Here is a 17,086-nt window from a genome sequence, read left to right as displayed (position 1 = left end):
CCCTCTTGTAATCCCACTATACGTCTCTTTCCTCTTTACTTTCTCTCTCTTTGGTTAGATACCATTTCCATATCACCGGTGCTCCAATTTCCTCTACTCTACCCCCATTCCATATCATATATGCCTCCTGCTGGATCGCCCTATGCATCGCCCCACGCCTCCCAGCGCACTCCTCTTCCAAAGTTAAACGATGTCGATAATGATAAGACATCAACCATGAGCCACGCTTCCGGTGGATCTCGTGTCGAGCACGCTCTTGACGCCCTTCAGACTGTTGCGGGCAACAGAGTCCGTCATGCTCGCTGCGCGCCCGAGTTTTTGGAGGAGATTGCCACCAAGGGTGTTCAGGACAGCCTCAAGAAATCGCCACATAGAAAGTTCAAGATCGTACATGGTTCTGAGGCTAGGACCTACTTCAAAAACTACCTCCGGTGTGTACTGGCTTGGTTGGCACCGTTGTTCGGTTCACTCACACTACTACCGCATTCTGTCTCCAGAGACCATGGCCCTGATTCTGAACAATCACGAAAACATAACGACAAATTAACGACTGAACCAATGCCCTCGCCTATTGTATTTGCTGTTACGGTCTGGGAGGGGAGCATCAAATGTGTTGACTATTACATGACATGGCGCGGGAAGATGGTATGTGCCTTCCGACGTCTGCTTTCGCTTGAAATCCTCTGATCAGGTATTACTCTTAGAAATCTCTTCAGGGAACAGGTGTGTGATGAGGATGGGTCTACACGGATGTCACTAAAACTTTTGATTCAGAGTTCGAGCGTCGTGCCACTATCCTTGACTCGGAGTTTCGACGATTGGCCAAGGGGCTCGACAAGGAGTACAAGAGTATATCGTAAGTAATCAATCAAATACGACTCCAATATTTGATAGCGCTCATGATTACTCTCTTAGGTCTCTGCGGAATTACGCAAACTTATCCAAAGGGACCCGAAAGTTTGACAAAAAACACTCGTCCTCTCGTCCCCCTGCGGGTATCAAGGCTTCTACACCGGAAGAATCTTCGCCCGTGCTAGGTACCTATCTCGCCTAAATTATCTTGGGGTTCATTCTGTCTGACCAGCTTTGAAAGCTGCCACACAACCCCCGCTTCCTGAACCTCCTGTGTAATTAAACATCCCGTTATATCTCTTGGACATCGTCATTGACCGATACCCATAGTTCTGCTACTGACAGTGTGATGTCGCTCCCCTTGCTCAACATGATTCGAGGAGTTCCCTTTAGCCACCGAGGTATGAGCCTTGTGCATGACATCATTATTCAAAAATTTATCCTTCGTCATCAGTTCCTCTCCGAGTTGCCAACCCAGACCGTCTTTCTGTGTGAGTCCTTAGCGGTATCGATAACCTTTTTTATGCTGACTTCTCCCAGAATATCTGATACTTGTAAGTCCTCGTGTTTGTTATATACATGAGCCGAATCCGACACGATATTTTTGGAATAGCACTTCTGCCTGCAGAAGTGCAGAATGCTCTCGATGCTCACAATATCAAGTCTAATGTCCCCAACAGCACCACAGTTCCTGCGGTAGTTCGATCGTGCGTTAAGACCGTTCAATTGTCTTCCTTCCGAATACAGGTTGATTTGAATGTAGGACTAAAGATGATCGCTCTTCCGACCAGTCTATCAAAGATTCTTCGGCCAGCATCCGTTCTTCCGATACCAAATCCAGTAAATCGTCGAGATCGAGTCACTCTACCTCCTCTTCGGACAACTATGATTGTAATCATCATGCAGGTGACATTGTCGACCACCATACACGAAGCTCGTCACGAGATATTCCAGAGTTTTTAATCATACTATTGGGCGATAAATTGGAGATAGACACAACTTCATGGCATGGGTAAGCCCTCCCGAGTTTTGTTATAATTTCAATCATTAAATTTAGTTCAGGCTCGAGAGGCAAACTTCAGTTAGAAGTCTCCCTGCTGAACGTCACTCTCCATGGATTGTTCCTGTTGTCCGCTCAGAAAGCAGCCATCGATTTTCGTCGGTATACACGGCCAACGACTCGGATTCTGATGAGTCGGACGACGAGATAGGCTGGAAGAATACACCTGTGGTCCCTGTAAAACCCCTGATGGAGGCAATGGGGATTCTACCTAATACGACATACTATCACAACGCACCTGTAGTCCCAGGTGGCCTACATTATCATCTTTCTGTTGCCAGTTCAACTTCCTCATCACAATCCCACAGTCAGTACATGTATAATAGCCCGCAACAGGAGTCTCCAGCATATCTCCCGATGTGGCATGCTCCGTCACAAGCTCCGTCCAATCCTCCTTCACGCCCAGCTTCTCGTGCTTATTCATCTGCTCCTTATGCGAGTCCGTACGCAAGTCCGTACGCCAGTCCGTACATGCAGAGCCACACCGGTCCTTTCTGACACCCTCAACACCCATCATTCAACATACTTGATACTTGCTCTCCGCCTCGGCAAATACTCACAGCATTAACTAACGGCGTCCATGTCGCTTCATAACTTTACCAAGGACTTCCTCCAAAACTTGCATCGCATCTGTATCTGCTTCGCTATTAACTTATTCGCTTTCGCTTTGTCACTCCTTTTCTTTTTCATTTCCTCGCGCGCACACTCGAATTGCACATGTGTGTATATATACGGGTACGATTTGCGCGTACCTCTCCTTTCATCCAGTTTGTTGTCCACCTTTATATCAACACAGTTTAAGCATAATTGTACTTTATTTTCATGCATCCTTCCAGAATTGCTTAATTTCTGATCATTAAATACAAAGTAAACACTCAAAGTTAATGCTACTACATAATTCGACAGAAATGTTGTAAACTGTAACCCTCCGGGAAACACTCCGTTGTTTGAGTAGGAAATTTGCAAAAGCGCTAGTCGTAATGAAGGCGCGCCCATCCCATGAATGTGTTAGGATGTCATCTTGATAACATTTTCAAGGGTCAGGGCTCGGAGATATAGTTTGGAATGTTTCATCACGGCGCGTGCAGATTCCGATGTCCCTGATCCGGCGCCAAAATCCGTGGGTTCAAATTGCTATAGGCACCTAGCATATATCGATATATCTCATCGTTCCTAGATGCAGGAAGCGACAACTTATCGACAAGGATGAAGTGAAATGTTCAAGGTGGATTGAAGAAGTTGAAAAAATCACAACCACTATGTGGTGGAAAAGAACAGGGGGTTCAGGCACGATTACGGCCCGCCCGGTCCGTGACTCCACAGAACGGGCGTCTATATGGTGGGCATCAAAGTTTGTGCAAATTTTGAGCGAGTTCATCTTCAATCATAATTTATGTATAAGGTGTATAGTAGTAACTAGCAATTCTGCTCAAATACTGTCCATTCTTTAAAAAGAAAACGGGGGTTACTATGATAACCAACCAACTTGCTTGTCTCATTTTGCAAATTTGGTGTCTTCTTCATCGGGTGTGTAAACATTCATCACAACTCTCCAAAGTTCTCCGCATGTGCTCCAGAGGTAGATCTTTGGTCTATCAAGCAGTGTTTTACAAAACATAACGACCTGAGACTTCTCGCACATGAACTTTTGAAAGTCATCGAAATATGACGAAAGATAAAGTCGACATGGATAAATAGGCTTCTACATTATTTCCCCCTCATTTCAAAGTTCTCTTTACACCTGTTGTTTGCTAGGAATGAAGTTCATTCTCGTTCTCCTTGCAGGGCTAGCGACTCAGACGTACGCAGCCACCAACTTCTACGGCATGGTGGCAGCCAACGCCATCGGCGGAAAGGCGCCGTACACATGCCGTACGCAGACAGACGTGAGTTATCTTTCTTAATGAGAATGGTGCCCCTTGCAAATTTTTGGACACGCTGACGGATATTTGTAACCGACATGGGATCTTTTTTTAATTGTGTCGGTAGTGGAATAATCTTGCTAAAACGACAAAGGCGAATGGGTTCAAATCGCTACGCATCGTCGGGTTCGACTGTAATGCGCTACCTAGGGCGTCGAAGGCTGCTGAGAAGTATGGATTGACTGTACTTGCCGGAATTTATATTCATGTAAGTGAATATATGCGACATCTCGTTTCTCGAAATATGTATAATCTTTGATATATAGAAAACTGTTGCCGAGGCGAAAAAACAGATCGAGTATGTGCTTAATTATTTGCGATCTTCTGCTTTCAAAGACCTGACTGACTGTTTTATTTGTAGTGACGAAGTGCAGATCTTCATGGCAAATTATTGGAAATATGGTGCTTCACGTTATGTTGGACTGACGATCGGAAATGAGGTAGGCAAACTTGAAATTGCTTGCCTGAAGAAATGTAACTGACAGCAGAAATATCTGCCACAAATGATTAGGTCAACGACACGACCAGGAATATCATGCAGAGAGTATACGATGTCCGAGGTGGGCATATATTCCCCAATCATGGGAGACGCTGATTTTGATGCGGTTACTTTCCAATTGACAGGCTACCTCCGGATGATGGGGGTCAAGACACCGGTATCGACTGTGCACACCTGGGTCCGAATTCGAGATGAGCCATCTCTGTGTGGCGGGGATTTTGTAGCCGCAAATGCTCAGTGAGACGTTTTTCAGTGAGTTACTGCATGATCTAACGCGGTTGATGTAGTGCGTTCTTTGATGGCTATCGCACATCACGCCAGGCTGGTGATTTCCTGTTCAAACTGGCAGTCCCGTCGCTACAGAAAAAGTGCCCGGGCAAGAAGTTGATTATCACAGAGTGCGTAGCTGTATTGATAGGCTTTGCGCATAAATGCCGACAGAATTGGACTGAATAGGTCTGGATGGCCGTCGGAGGGACGCAACAACTCGAGGGCGATCGCGTCTGGATTTGACGAGAGAATGGCAATCCTGAATCTGAATTGCGCATGCCGAGATGACAGAAGTGTGACTGTGTATGCGTTTGAAGCGGATAACCAGCTGTGGAAGGACAATGAAAATGAACGGAGTTTTGGTATCTTTGGCAAGCTCGAGTTGCGTAGCATTTTTGATATCTGCAATTAGACGAGTCGATAATTAAATGGCACGTGACACTGTAATTTACGCGTGCGATCGGACATTGACGCGCGGGCTGAGTGGGATTAGGGGCACTGCTACTGGCCTCAGGGCTTTTGTCTTCGCATACGGGCAGGGCATACCGCTGTCTGCAGCCTAGTGCGGAGGTTCAAATCTCATCACACGTGTTACCATGCGTCACGCTTTAAATAGTCGTCCTTCTCTCCTTGAATACTCACCATCACCATGCCTTTCAAAGTAACAAATCCAGAGTATCCTCCTCCCCATTCTCCCTCAAGCTCTTCCAGCTCTCATCCAATGCCCCCAGACCGCGCCTCTCTCCACTCTTCCGTCTCCTCCTCAGACCACACTGCATTTTCTGCACCAGAACCCAAAATATCCTTGGATGACGTTCTGCCTGGTTACATTGACTCCGGCCTAGTGCCTCCTCCAGAAAAGGGGTTACCGCCTCTTCCCCGCTATGAAAAGCAGAAATCAAGGGAGGACTATGACCCATATGCAGGAGGTTGCTTAAAACTTACTTTCCTTCCTCTTCCTCTCTTACCTGCTCTCCCTGCAGATCCCGGCCAGTCGTCCTCCTCCTCACATACTCACGTCTACCCCTTGACTACTGTCGGCCAGCTGGCAACTGCTCTGGGTCCTGACAATGCCCCCCACACCACCGAAATTGAGACCATTCCCTGCTCCGGTGTTCGCATCCCTTTCGGTCCTCTCAAAGGCCTCCTCGCCTGGAGACTTGTGGTTCGCGTTCCTTCGCCATCTTCAACCAAAGGAAAAGGTAGACGATGGAATGCGAGAGCTAGAAAGGACCATCGGAGAAACAGTTACCATACTGACGATCCATCCAACCCTATGCCACCCTCCAAGTCTGCTTCGTATTCAGATTCGCCTATGCTCGAGAAACGTCTCTCCTCAAAGTCTACAGCGTCTTTACCAATGAGTTACAGCCGAAAGCTTACATCCACGCCAGAACCTATACCCAGACCTCCCGTCCAAGGTTATCCATCTATCACACCATCCAGATATGTTGCCCATGTCCATTCTTACTCTTATTCCCATCCACACCCCGACCCAGTACAGAAATCTACTCATGAAGTGTTTCCCTCCGATGCTGTTGCCACCAATTTCATACTTGATACCAGCCTTTCCTACTCCATAATCTCTCGAGATACCCTTATTGCTTTAGGATACCCCGCCCATCGCTTTCCCGCTCCTGCCCTCTCCAACCCACATTCTCCCCATTGGGACGACCACAATGCAGAATCTATCTCTGTCACACTCTCCGTTCAAAATGTGCTCACCAAGCTGCGCATTGCGCGTCCGGGGGAGGCGAGCAGACTCGGTGTCCAGTATCTGCATGATGCCGGTGTGAGCGTGTTTTTCCCAAGAAACGGAGATGGCGTAGGCCCTGTTTTGTATTGTGAGTGTTTGTTTCATCTTATTAGCTTTGCATTCTTTTTGTGCACAGCTATGCTTTTACGACTTGCAAACAACGCGTCTTTTCAACTTGCATTCCATATTCTGAAATTTTTATGCTGACTTTTTTTTAACAGTGGAATCTGCCCGACTTCTCAAAGATGTCCCTCGCACCATCACATCGCTTCCAGGAGGCCATCGAGGAGTAGGTATGCCCAAGATCACATTACAGCAGCGTGTCCGCGCTCTCTTTGGTCTCGGTTAGATCACATAGCCGGGACACGGAGGGATCGCACTGCCCCCTCATAACATCCACTTCCTCAAAGATCAGAAAATGCAATCCGGTATGGTATGTAGATCTTCCAATTGGGAATCTCGGTACTCGGACTTGCATTTTTATCGCGAATACCAAATCGACAGTACATCCTCATCCTATGCACTCACACTCATTCATTTTCATACAACGGCCATCCAAGCGCAGGCGCGTTGAGGCTATCATTTCGTTCTTTCTTATTTGGAAAAATGACTCATTTTCTCGGACATTACTTCTCTGGACACATACCATACACAATATCTAGAGTACATGTACTTTTACATCATGCTAACCATAGATACCCAATCTTGACACTCATGTTATATTCAGGAAATTGACAGAACCACAGCAATATATTGCACCTTTAATAAAAACAAGTACATCAAGGTTGTTTAAAGGAAGAAAAAATATCAATGCGCCCATGATGCAGGCGTTGGGCTCTCTTCCACTCTACCAGAGGCAGCCAGCTGCGTCCCAATCCCAATGGTATCTTGAAGCAGCGTATCCCCCATCATGCGCAAATTCTGCCCATCGCTTTGTCGTGCTTGGTGCAATTGCTGCCTCTGCGCTGGATGCACGCCGAATACAGTCTCCTCCTCGTACTGATCTTCCCCACCACGACCTCGCTGCATGTCATCGTCGTCGTCAAATGAATCGTCGTCAAACCCATCGTCTTCAATCGTGCCGCCGGTCATGGCGAATGGGTGAACAGGTACAATGCCCTCGGCGACAGCCTCATCGTTCAATGAGTCATCGGACCGGTTGGACTCGAACGAGTCCGAGTCGTCGTAGTCCCCTCCGATACCCTGCGAAGCCATAAGAAAAGCAGCGGATGGATGTCCGGTATTATTGATTTCGTCTAGAGAGTCCGAGTCCGAGTCGATATCGTCGTCGCGTAGGTGTTGCTGCTGCCCGTACATCGGCGTGGCGGGTTCAGATGGGTATGAATATCCTCGTTGTTGATCTTCTTGATATTGTCTAGGTGGTGTGTACTCCCGTTCATAGGCACGCGGTGCTTCTTCTGCTTGCCGTTGCTGCTGTTGTGGTTGAGCCTGCGCTCGGGGACGGATCCGCAGGCCAGGCGTCGATCCCATCCCAGGCGTCATGCCCACATTCGGCGCGATCCCGCTACGAATGTGGCGTATCATACTCTCCAGACTCGAGTCCTTGGTCACGCTACTGCTCGTGCTGTAGTCGTCGCGCCGGCTGTAGCGCGAAAGCGACGGTGGCGTCGGTGCAGTGCTGCTCATGCTCGACTCGTCAGGTTTCGGGAATGTGCTCAGCCGCCGTCCGCCAATGGAAACACCACCGCTCCTCATCTGTTCTGCGCGAAGGAGATCGTGCTGAATACGCATCGACGCATCTCGTGCGGGCGTCTGTCCGAGTCTGAGCAGGCCCAGTTCTGCGGACGAGCGTGGGGGCCGCGCTGGAGACATGAGCACGGGAGGAGACATGCCAGGCGGCAGTCCGTCGAACGAGTCATCGTCGTCGTCATAGGCACTAGTAGGGTTTTTTGAAGCGAGTTTCTTGGATTGACCGCGTTTGGGTGTCAGCACATTCGGATCTCGCAAGTCCACGACCCCACTCCAATTACTAGTAGACGCAGTAGTGTCGTCCGAGCGTAGATACGGATTAAGGCTTTTGTCAATTGTGGGCGTTTTAGGCTTTGCTCGGAATTTGAAGGGAGATGTCTTGATCGTGTTGTTAGTGAAAGATGAACTGTCATTTGCGTTAAATAAAGTATGCCGAAGGACCTCTTTCAGCAATGGCTGAGGAGGCGCTTTTCCTTTTCCTTTCTCAGATCGCGGTGCCTCACTTGGAGTAGGTGCCTGGAACGTAAAGTTGGATGGTTCATATTCTTGTCTTGTTTCTACAGGAGCTGGAGTCGGCGTAAACTGAGCAGCGGAAGATGAAGAAGTAATGATACTGTCTTCGGTCGACTCGTTGACAAAATTGTTAATCTCCCTATTCAAACGCACAAGAGGCGATTCCATAGACGGCGTCCACGAAGGATCCGATCCCTGTGTTGCATAGCTGTGATCGGTGGCTCCCTGCCGAGCGATAGCGGGAGTCGACGAAAAAGCGCCTTGCCCAGGCATGAATGAGGTCTCGCTATTTACAGCACTGGTCTCATAAATCTCCGGAGCTGGACGCGTTGTCTGGTTTTCAATTTCAGTGTTTTTATCGGCTTGTTCTTGAATCTCCTCATGCTCGGAAGGTACTTCATTCACAGTGGAATAGTCATCGAACGTCGGTATCCGAATCTGGGCTGCTTGCTCGTAGAATGAGGTCCAAAACTAAGCATTCCGATGAGTGATCATCGAATAACCTTGACCGAAGGAAAACATGCCTTTGCAGCCTCCCTAACGGGCTCGGTCCCCACAGCATACCGTTTCACTGCAGGCAACAATTTGTTAGCCAGCACATTATGAATTTTGGAGAAATTTTCGTCGATGTTCTACTGATCTTGTCAATTCCAAATGCAGTGGGTCGAGAAAGCTTGATCTGACCTGGAGCTTAATTGTGATAAGTTGCTCGATCTGTTCAATTTGGTCGACCGTTGAAGCTTCCGTGTCCAGACCCGGAATCACAATGGATGAGGGATCAGGATTCGGTTTCCATCTCGTAGGTTGAGGTGTAATGGGTTTCCTGGACGTCGGCATGACTGATTAAACGTTGTTCAGGGATACTGAATGACAATGCATCGAACCAACCCTACAAAACGCGTCTTCGCGTGACAAACGCGTGACTCTCCGTGTTTGCAGGGCAAACTTGTCACTTTGACAGGGGCAAGGCCGTTAGATCACCACTATGTACCAAAGAAGTTGCATGATATTTTCCTTGTTCTTTTACTTTGATACATCCATTAGCAGTCGCAAAAGGTAACATTGTCTACGAGCTGACAAGCGACACCTTGAACAAAGTTTTGGAACAAAGTTGGAACCATTGTTGCTAAGTCTCAAACATTACAAGTAGTACTGAGTCCTGACTGACCGAGCCCCAATCATAATGTTAACCAAAGTCTACAACCATTTATCTCCTTATGCTATCTTGAAATTGGGGCTCTGTAAAGTCAGCACAGTAACGCTCATGGCCGGGAATGTGTAGTTCAGCCGATCAGGAAGTGGGACGGCCCAAGTGTTGGACACCGGTATGATCTGTTCGGGCGCATCCAAGGTGTTCGAGACGCCAAATTGACCTGCTATGGGTGTGAGAGCGGGAGAGCTGATTGAAACTGCAGACAAAGTTCCGGTGATAGGAAAATCTAGGAATATGTACGCTGTGAGGTCTGCAGTCCCTGCGTTTGCCACCTGTCATCGAAATCAAAGTCGTAAGATAGATAAAACGCTAATAAGCATCTTTGGGTCGCACCTTCAGGAATACTACATCTGTTTCATTGTTGATGCTAGCAACCCAGTACAATGGCGCATTGTCTGGAGAAGATACAGGAGAGGTTTGGAGTACATGTGTACCACGATTCACACTAAACATCTTTGAAGTATTTTCAGGCCTAGATATTTTAGTAGTGTTTAACAGTTTACTAACCTCTTGCACATAATAAGATGTCGACTTGACCATCCTGGTAGCGTCGAATGTCAGGATATCTGGGGTCCATTGGAAATTCCTGATGTGCTGAAGGCTAGATCACGGTGACGCCTTAGTGAACCTGGTAAAAAGGGAATCAATGTATATCTACCTCGGTGCATCTAAAAACAGAATGAGTAACACCAAAATTAGAAATCTGGACCCGTCTTACAAGCTGAAGCGAACACAACATCAGAGTTGCGTTCCATGCCGGTCATAAATGCGGCTTCAGCGACCGATCCTTGAAGAGTGGGATATGCTAAACGTCCACTCGGAAGGTCGCCTAAAGCGTTACTGTCGTTCGTAGATGTCACTGAACACCAATCCTTGAGTATAATTGGTCTCATTGTGCAATAGTGGTGACAAACCTGCGTATTCGCCTGAACAGGATTTTGTTAGCTTGAGATTGATTGCTGAAAAAAATGTGTCTAACCAATAAAAAATTGTGTTCCGTTACGAGGATAATCATCAAACATGAAAGCTCCATTTGTAAACCAAGAAGGTGAGCTGTATTGGTGGAAATCAACTTCATGACGGAAGAGATCAGTATGATCTATGAAAACAATAGCAAAAATGTGAACACACGCACTTTTAGTATAGGCAGGAGTGAGTGCGGTTGAGGGCAACGTGGTAGCAAGGAATTGCATTTGAGGGAATTTGGCGCCAATGGCATCTACAAATGCCTTCCATCGATAGGAAGCATAGCTATTTAAAAGTGTCAATACCAATAAGAATTCAAAGTGAATTTGACAGACTTACGAATCTGCTTGAAACTATTTATAACAGAAAAAATAAAGGTTAATTTGCAACAATGTTGTAAGAACTTGGCTCACTGTGTCTTCGTTTCCTCTAGAAATTTTGTCAATCAAACGATCGCGTTTAGAATTCAAGAAAAACCAACATTTCAATGAATTTGAGAGAGTAAGGCTCCTCTCGGCCAAGGCTTGCTCTTAGCTGACCGAATTTTGTTGTTTTTGCATCGCCAACTATAAATTCGATTTCATTGAGAGCATCGTCAATGTAAGGCTGCAAATCTGCCTCGGGAACAACAGGCCAAGTGGATAAGTCCGAATAATTAGCAACGGATATACCACTCCAAATGCCTGTCAGATTCTTCAGCAATCGGGAAAGGCAAGAGTAAACAAGGCGTTTTACCTAGGATCGGTTCCTGTAGAAACATTAAAAACAATCAAGGTTGTTTCATGACAACGGTATAGTTCATAAATTCACAGCTTCAAGGTCCTCGGCCCAATTTAGATATTCCAAGAGTCCCTGTATTTTAACGAGTAAGTTGATCAATACATCATCGTAGTTGTGGTAGACTTACGAGTCCATCAGTGTTTGAATATCCTGAGAAAATAAAATTTAGTAATTTTGAAAGCCATAGAGGCAGACCATACCCCAATCTGCTAGCCTTCCAGGTCGATCTTCGAGTCTAGAGTATTTTCAATGTCATTATACACAGTAAGGTTCAAGCTATACTTACCTTCCTATCGTCTCGTTCCACTTCCATCTAGTGTCAAAACTCATACCCTATCACATGAAGTTAATTGTATTCTTCGTAGTGATAGTTTTAGGTAGCATAAGCATACCTCGATGTTGTTTCCACCGGGAAAGCGCCAAACAGATGGTCTAGTCGCAGCCAGTGCCTCTGCCAAATCTATACGCATGCCATTTTCACGCCCCCGGAAAGTAGGAGGAAACAAGGAAAACATCCCGAAAAAAATTACCTGGCCAGCGGCTGCCTTTCCGTCCACAACAACGTTAAACACATTGTTTTCATTTGGTGCCGAGGTTGTTGGCTGGAACTGGAAGGAAAATTTCTCCCATTCTTTGGAAACACCTTTGACCGTAGCAGATGAAAATACAGTGCCCTGCGTAGATTTAAGTGAAACGTTCACAGCGCCGGTAAATGTATCAGATTTTGCATAGAAAGATCCGGTGTAAGTCCATCCTTCTTGTACTTTGATGCCTTGACGGAGTTGAGCTTGACATTACGAAAGGCATCGATAACAACAACTGACCCCAAAAACCCGTGTTTTCAAAACCGATTGGTCCGGTGACCACTTTAGGAAATTGTACTTGAAGACTATTCGGAAGGGAAGGGGATACACCCTTTGTGGTAGATACCACGGATAAACGAGCACCATTGAAAGGTTGCCAGGCATTCAATCTAAGGGTTGGCTCGTATCTGGGTAACGCAAGCTCGTTGCCAATGAACTCACGCGTTCAGTGTACCAGGAATCACTGCTTGAAAGGCCCGATTTTGTAGGAGTTCGCCTAAGGTCGGAAAGCGTCAGTGTCTTCAAAGCTTGGTTTATAAATTCATACCATATAATCCTCCGTCTCCACTGCAAATTGTAACATATTTATTTTCAGATGTGCCGACAGCTAAGATGAAAGAAGTTTTCACCTATGGTTAATGTCCTGAATTATTTAAAATTAAGTTGGCGGTTCTGCGTCGTAGACTAAAAAACAAACCTCCCACATATACCCATACAGTGTCGTCGGAATCTCGTGAGTGACATTTGCCGTTAGACGTAAATTTAAAGCGTTAGGAGCATTGAGGGTAGCTTGAACCTTCCGAAATAATAGAGACAACAGCACAGAGAGGGATGCATTCTTAATATGCATGATCACGAGCAGGGCGAATCGTCAAAGGTTCTCATCAAATGACTCAAATTCCCTTCCTTTTATGCCGTTCCCGCAATCCGGTCCGAATATGGTCAGATTGTGCATGCCCTGCGCCATTCTTCACGGTCCGTCGAGGCAATGTTAGGATATCTGAGCAAAATCAGTTGACCTTGCTAGGGCTAGTAGTAGTTATTGTCGAAGAAGGCAATGGATTCCTCGCAGAAGCCACGCATGACATATCCAAGACATATCGGCACCTTTAGTTGGAAAGAGTTCCACCAGACACTACATAGAGAAGCTTCGACAACTGAATGTGGTATAAATGCCCACACTCGCTTTTCACAATGGGATCAATAATGTCGGGTCAGGAGTTCAAAGGATAAGATTAGAAGCATGTTCAATTAAGCGAAGATAGCAATCGTTTCACAAAGTTTATATGCCGGAGACAAGGATAAAACAGGACGAGATTAGAACAACATTTTGCCGTTGTACAGGTTGTAGGTGCAAAGTTGGTGGAGTTCAGTCAGTTCAAGTTGGTTCGTGGCAAAGTTAATCAAGTTGGTTCGTGACAAAGTTAACACGCAAACGCGATGCGTCACATCAGACTGATCAGTGCACGGCATGGCATTGTGACTTCCAGGAGTTCGCGTCGGACTTTGCAGATCAAGGCCCTTCTTCTCCAATGATGTTGTACTTCCATAATTTTTTTTGGGATACGAATTCTTGTCCTCAATGCGCTACACACGCTATATAGCATCGGCTGCCACTTGCTTCCTCATTCTCCGGACAGTTGGTACCGCTGCAGCCTTGTCACGGGGATCAACCTTCAAGGTAATATCTTGCTGGCAAGTCGGTAGGAACCTCGAACATCATGTCTGATAAAGAAGTGTCACTTTTCTACGGTCGATGAATTGCATATAAACAGCTATTGTTACTTGAAGACGTGTGCTGACTGCTCGTTAGTATGCGCTTCAAGGCGTAAGCATCGCTTTTCATATTCTCATTTCTCTGTGCCTGAAAACTATCGCTTTAGATCTCTCCCATGGCTGAAGAACATTGTAATCATAATTAATTTTTTCATCGTTCAACTTACACTGGCCCAGTCGAACACCCTTGGTTTAGCTGATGGCTTTCTTTCTTTCACAACTTCTACCTTCCAGGCTCAATTAGTCAAAGATTCGCAGACGTTATATTCGCTTAAACCACTGTCCAACACTAGTTTTGATTTCGTTCCAGCCGACCAAATGTCTGCGCGTCAAAGCAACGGTAATTATCACATTGGAGATATCACATTTCGCGCAAGACGTGTAGGATCAACAATCTGGGTCAGTGGAGACTCGGCCACGGCACGGAAACCTGTAACTCCATTACCTGTATCTGGGTCAGTGCTCGCGTCTGCCAATCTTACTCCAACCCTTCCTTCGGATTCTCCCTTGAATATAACGCGCCAATGGACAGTAGCTAACAATGTTCTTCAAATGCTATTCATCGTAACAAATCTGCAAAACACGCCTGTGGAGATTGGTGCTCTTGGGATGCCAATGGAATTTAACAATGTGAGTTCTGAGGTGATTTCTGAGGATATATCTGACAAGCACCAGATATTCACTGATCGTACAGCCGCTCAAACAAATGAATTGTGCAGCCTTTTTGATCCATACATTGGGCAGGATGCAGGATTTGTGCAGGTCACTCCTTTACTGGGCACATCTCCACCACTAGTTGTTCTTCCTGTTGGCAAAACTCCCTTGGAAGGTTGGCGATTTCTCCCTGAATCCACTTCAGCAACTCCTTTTTATCAATCTCAGACATTTGAGGGCTTATACGAATGGCAATCACATACATTGGCATATGCTCAGAATGAATGGTCTCAGGTAACGCCCTGGAATGTTCCCACCTCTTTCATTTTACAACCCGGTGCCAGTCGCACTTATGGTCTACAGTTTCGATTAGCGCCTTCGATCCGCCAGATCGAACAGACGATCATAGCCGCCAACCATCCTGTTGCAGCTGGTGTTCCAGGATATATCATTTCTTCTGACCAAAATGCAAAGCTCTTTTTGAGCTATTCTTCTCCTGTTCAATCCATCTCTGTAACCCCTCCCGGAGCTTTGACTTGGTCGGCAAATAACGACGCAAAAACACCTACATGGACTGGCTACGATATCACACCTTTTACTTGGGGCAGAGCTCGACTATCCATCACCTATGCCGACGGTACTTTGCAGACAGTTCACTATTACATTACGAAGTCGGCTACAGAAGCTATCTCTAACCTCGGTTCTTTTTTGACAACATCCCAGTGGTTCAACTCCACAACTGATCCCTTCAACCGTTCTCCTTCTGTTATCAGCTATGACCGCGAGGTGAACGCGATCGTCCTGAACGACCCGAGAGCCTGGATCCCTGGTCTCAGTGACGAGGCAGGAGCAGGCTCATGGCTTGCCGCAGTCATGAAGCAGTATGCACAACCTAATGTTGCAGAGGTCGCTAAGTTGGAACAATTTATGAGCAAAACGTTATGGGGCTCCGTGCAAAACGCCGATGGTAGAGTCTTTCTTGAAAACTCACATCTGATGCTCATGTTTATCGTTAAATAGGATCTGTCAAGAAGGTAAACATTACCCATTTTATGCTACGACAGGGCCTCTGTAATAATACTATACAGTCAGTCTTCTTCTACCAACCCGCGTTGGTCCCAAATTACGCTTATCCGCCTTCTATCAATTGGGGTAATTGGTGGTCTTGGAATCAAGCCACTTCCTTTGCTACTGACCGTGCGTATGACTATATCCATGTCACTGCTGCCTACTGGGCGCTATACCGCGTAGCGCGCAATTATCCCAACCTTGTTAAGACACATACTTGGCAGTGGTACATCAACCAGGCCGTCCTTACCGTTTCTTCTATGACAAATGGTAAAGTGGGATACGCTGGAGATGGGTTGATGGGAGAAACGGTCCTCCTCTATTTGCTAGACGACCTTAAGCGGGAGGGCTTGACCGACAATGTTACTCTGGTTGAGGATAGAATGCGCTCACGCGCAACAGTATGGGCAGGAGAGCGTTATCCGTAAGGCTATTATTCTTGCTGTATTTCTCAGCTTACATACGCACTTTTTGACTTGAACTTAGATTTGGGTCCGAAATGGCCTGGGACTCTACAGGACAGGAGGGCGTATATGGGTGGAGCAAATACTTTGGCAATAATGCGACAGCGACCAATGTAATAAATTCAATTTTGGCCTACCAGCCACTAGTTCCTCATTGGGGATACAATGGCAATGCTAGACGATACTGGTGTGTCTATATTACGCAACGTAAGTAAAGCACATGGAAACACGCTAATACTTAACGAACAGGGATAACATTTATGGTGGAAAGCTCCAACGAATTGAGCGTCAAATTCATCATTACGGCAGCGGCCTTAATGCTCTCCCTCTCATTTCAGAGTTCCAATCCAATCCATCCGACTTCTACCTCCTTCGCGTTGCCTTTGCTGGGTTGAGCGGACCTTTGTCGAACATCGATCAAGATGGGTTCGCAGCCGCTTCCTTCCACTCCTTCGCCGACACTCTGAAGTGGGACGCTTATTCTGGCGACTATGGCCCTAACTTCTCCGGCCACACTCTGGGAATGGGGACATTTATCATTAATCATCCAGACTTCGGCTGGCAGGCCTTTGGTGGTAACATCCTCTCGACATCCCCGACTGTGAAAGTGCAAATACGTGATTCCATTCGCCGCCGCGTGTACATTGCACCCATAGGGTGCATGTTAAATCTTGATGCTGGAGCATTTTCCGTCGTCGAGTTCGATCCTCTATCCAAGGCGGTCACTTTGGCCGTGACTGCTGCACCCGATGGTGCTGTTGAAGCTGCCACGGCGACGCAAGGCAGATTGACAATTCAGCAAAAGGCTATTTTACCAGGAGTTGGAATTCTCAAGACACCCCCGGCCCTACAGGAGGATGCAGGGGCATTCGTCATTCCTTTCACAAATGGACAGGCCCAGGTCAACTTATTTGTAGGATAATCAGATGTTCACAGTTATCTTATATTGTCGAAGTTTGTATGACTATGCTTTGATTCGTCAAATCGTCAAATGGACAA

General features: G+C 46.5%; 6 protein-coding genes across 6 annotated transcripts; 4 read left to right on the top strand and 2 right to left on the bottom strand.

Annotated features, from left to right (window-relative positions):
* Window positions 1-120: 120 nt before the first annotated feature.
* JR316_0000538 (uncharacterized protein) lies at window positions 121-2,410 on the top strand (the record flags this gene model as incomplete). Its single annotated transcript, XM_047886352.1, has 12 exons — window positions 121-431; window positions 498-645; window positions 705-723; window positions 775-856; window positions 916-1,037; window positions 1,094-1,127; window positions 1,183-1,253; window positions 1,307-1,343; window positions 1,393-1,406; window positions 1,466-1,559; window positions 1,616-1,864; window positions 1,915-2,410. The coding sequence occupies 12 exons, from the start codon at window positions 121-123 to the stop codon at window positions 2,408-2,410; spliced, it is 1,677 nt and encodes a 558-aa protein (XP_047754098.1).
* A 1,259-nt stretch (window positions 2,411-3,669) lies between these two features.
* Window positions 3,670-5,015, top strand: JR316_0000537 (Cell surface mannoprotein MP65; the record flags this gene model as incomplete). The annotated part of the gene is made up of 8 exons (XM_047886351.1): window positions 3,670-3,798; window positions 3,902-4,042; window positions 4,101-4,132; window positions 4,196-4,274; window positions 4,346-4,394; window positions 4,459-4,570; window positions 4,621-4,731; window positions 4,790-5,015. 8 exons carry the CDS (start codon window positions 3,670-3,672, stop codon window positions 5,013-5,015), a joined length of 879 nt encoding a protein of 292 aa, XP_047754097.1.
* Window positions 5,016-5,252: 237 nt separating this feature from the next.
* JR316_0000536 (uncharacterized protein) lies at window positions 5,253-6,708 on the top strand (the record flags this gene model as incomplete). The annotated part of the gene is made up of 2 exons (XM_047886350.1): window positions 5,253-6,447; window positions 6,581-6,708. 2 exons carry the CDS (start codon window positions 5,253-5,255, stop codon window positions 6,706-6,708), a joined length of 1,323 nt encoding a protein of 440 aa, XP_047754096.1.
* A 458-nt stretch (window positions 6,709-7,166) lies between these two features.
* Window positions 7,167-9,419, bottom strand: JR316_0000535 (DASH complex subunit ask1; the record flags this gene model as incomplete). The annotated part of the gene is made up of 3 exons (XM_047886349.1): window positions 7,167-9,053; window positions 9,086-9,214; window positions 9,267-9,419. 3 exons carry the CDS (start codon window positions 9,417-9,419, stop codon window positions 7,167-7,169), a joined length of 2,169 nt encoding a protein of 722 aa, XP_047754095.1.
* A 378-nt stretch (window positions 9,420-9,797) lies between these two features.
* On the bottom strand, window positions 9,798-12,831 carry JR316_0000534 (putative alpha-L-arabinofuranosidase A; the record flags this gene model as incomplete). Its single annotated transcript, XM_047886348.1, has 21 exons — window positions 9,798-10,067; window positions 10,129-10,248; window positions 10,303-10,396; window positions 10,454-10,463; window positions 10,514-10,654; window positions 10,710-10,721; window positions 10,775-10,867; window positions 10,931-11,046; window positions 11,101-11,114; window positions 11,175-11,190; window positions 11,243-11,444; window positions 11,497-11,509; window positions 11,572-11,613; window positions 11,669-11,691; window positions 11,742-11,776; window positions 11,828-11,874; window positions 11,934-12,313; window positions 12,366-12,514; window positions 12,567-12,621; window positions 12,673-12,754; window positions 12,823-12,831. The coding sequence occupies 21 exons, from the start codon at window positions 12,829-12,831 to the stop codon at window positions 9,798-9,800; spliced, it is 1,923 nt and encodes a 640-aa protein (XP_047754094.1).
* A 1,388-nt stretch (window positions 12,832-14,219) lies between these two features.
* On the top strand, window positions 14,220-17,009 carry JR316_0000533 (uncharacterized protein; the record flags this gene model as incomplete). Its single annotated transcript, XM_047886347.1, has 5 exons — window positions 14,220-15,522; window positions 15,576-15,589; window positions 15,644-16,047; window positions 16,110-16,274; window positions 16,337-17,009. 5 exons carry the CDS (start codon window positions 14,220-14,222, stop codon window positions 17,007-17,009), a joined length of 2,559 nt encoding a protein of 852 aa, XP_047754093.1.
* Window positions 17,010-17,086: the final 77 nt, after the last annotated feature.

The sequence above is a fragment of the Psilocybe cubensis genome, chromosome 1 (genome assembly GCF_017499595.1).
Source record: "Psilocybe cubensis strain MGC-MH-2018 chromosome 1, whole genome shotgun sequence".
NCBI classification, from domain to species: Eukaryota; Fungi; Basidiomycota; class Agaricomycetes; order Agaricales; family Agrocybaceae; genus Psilocybe; species Psilocybe cubensis.
Note: the sequence above shows the minus strand (reverse complement) of the source record. Positions and strands in the feature narration are given on the sequence as shown.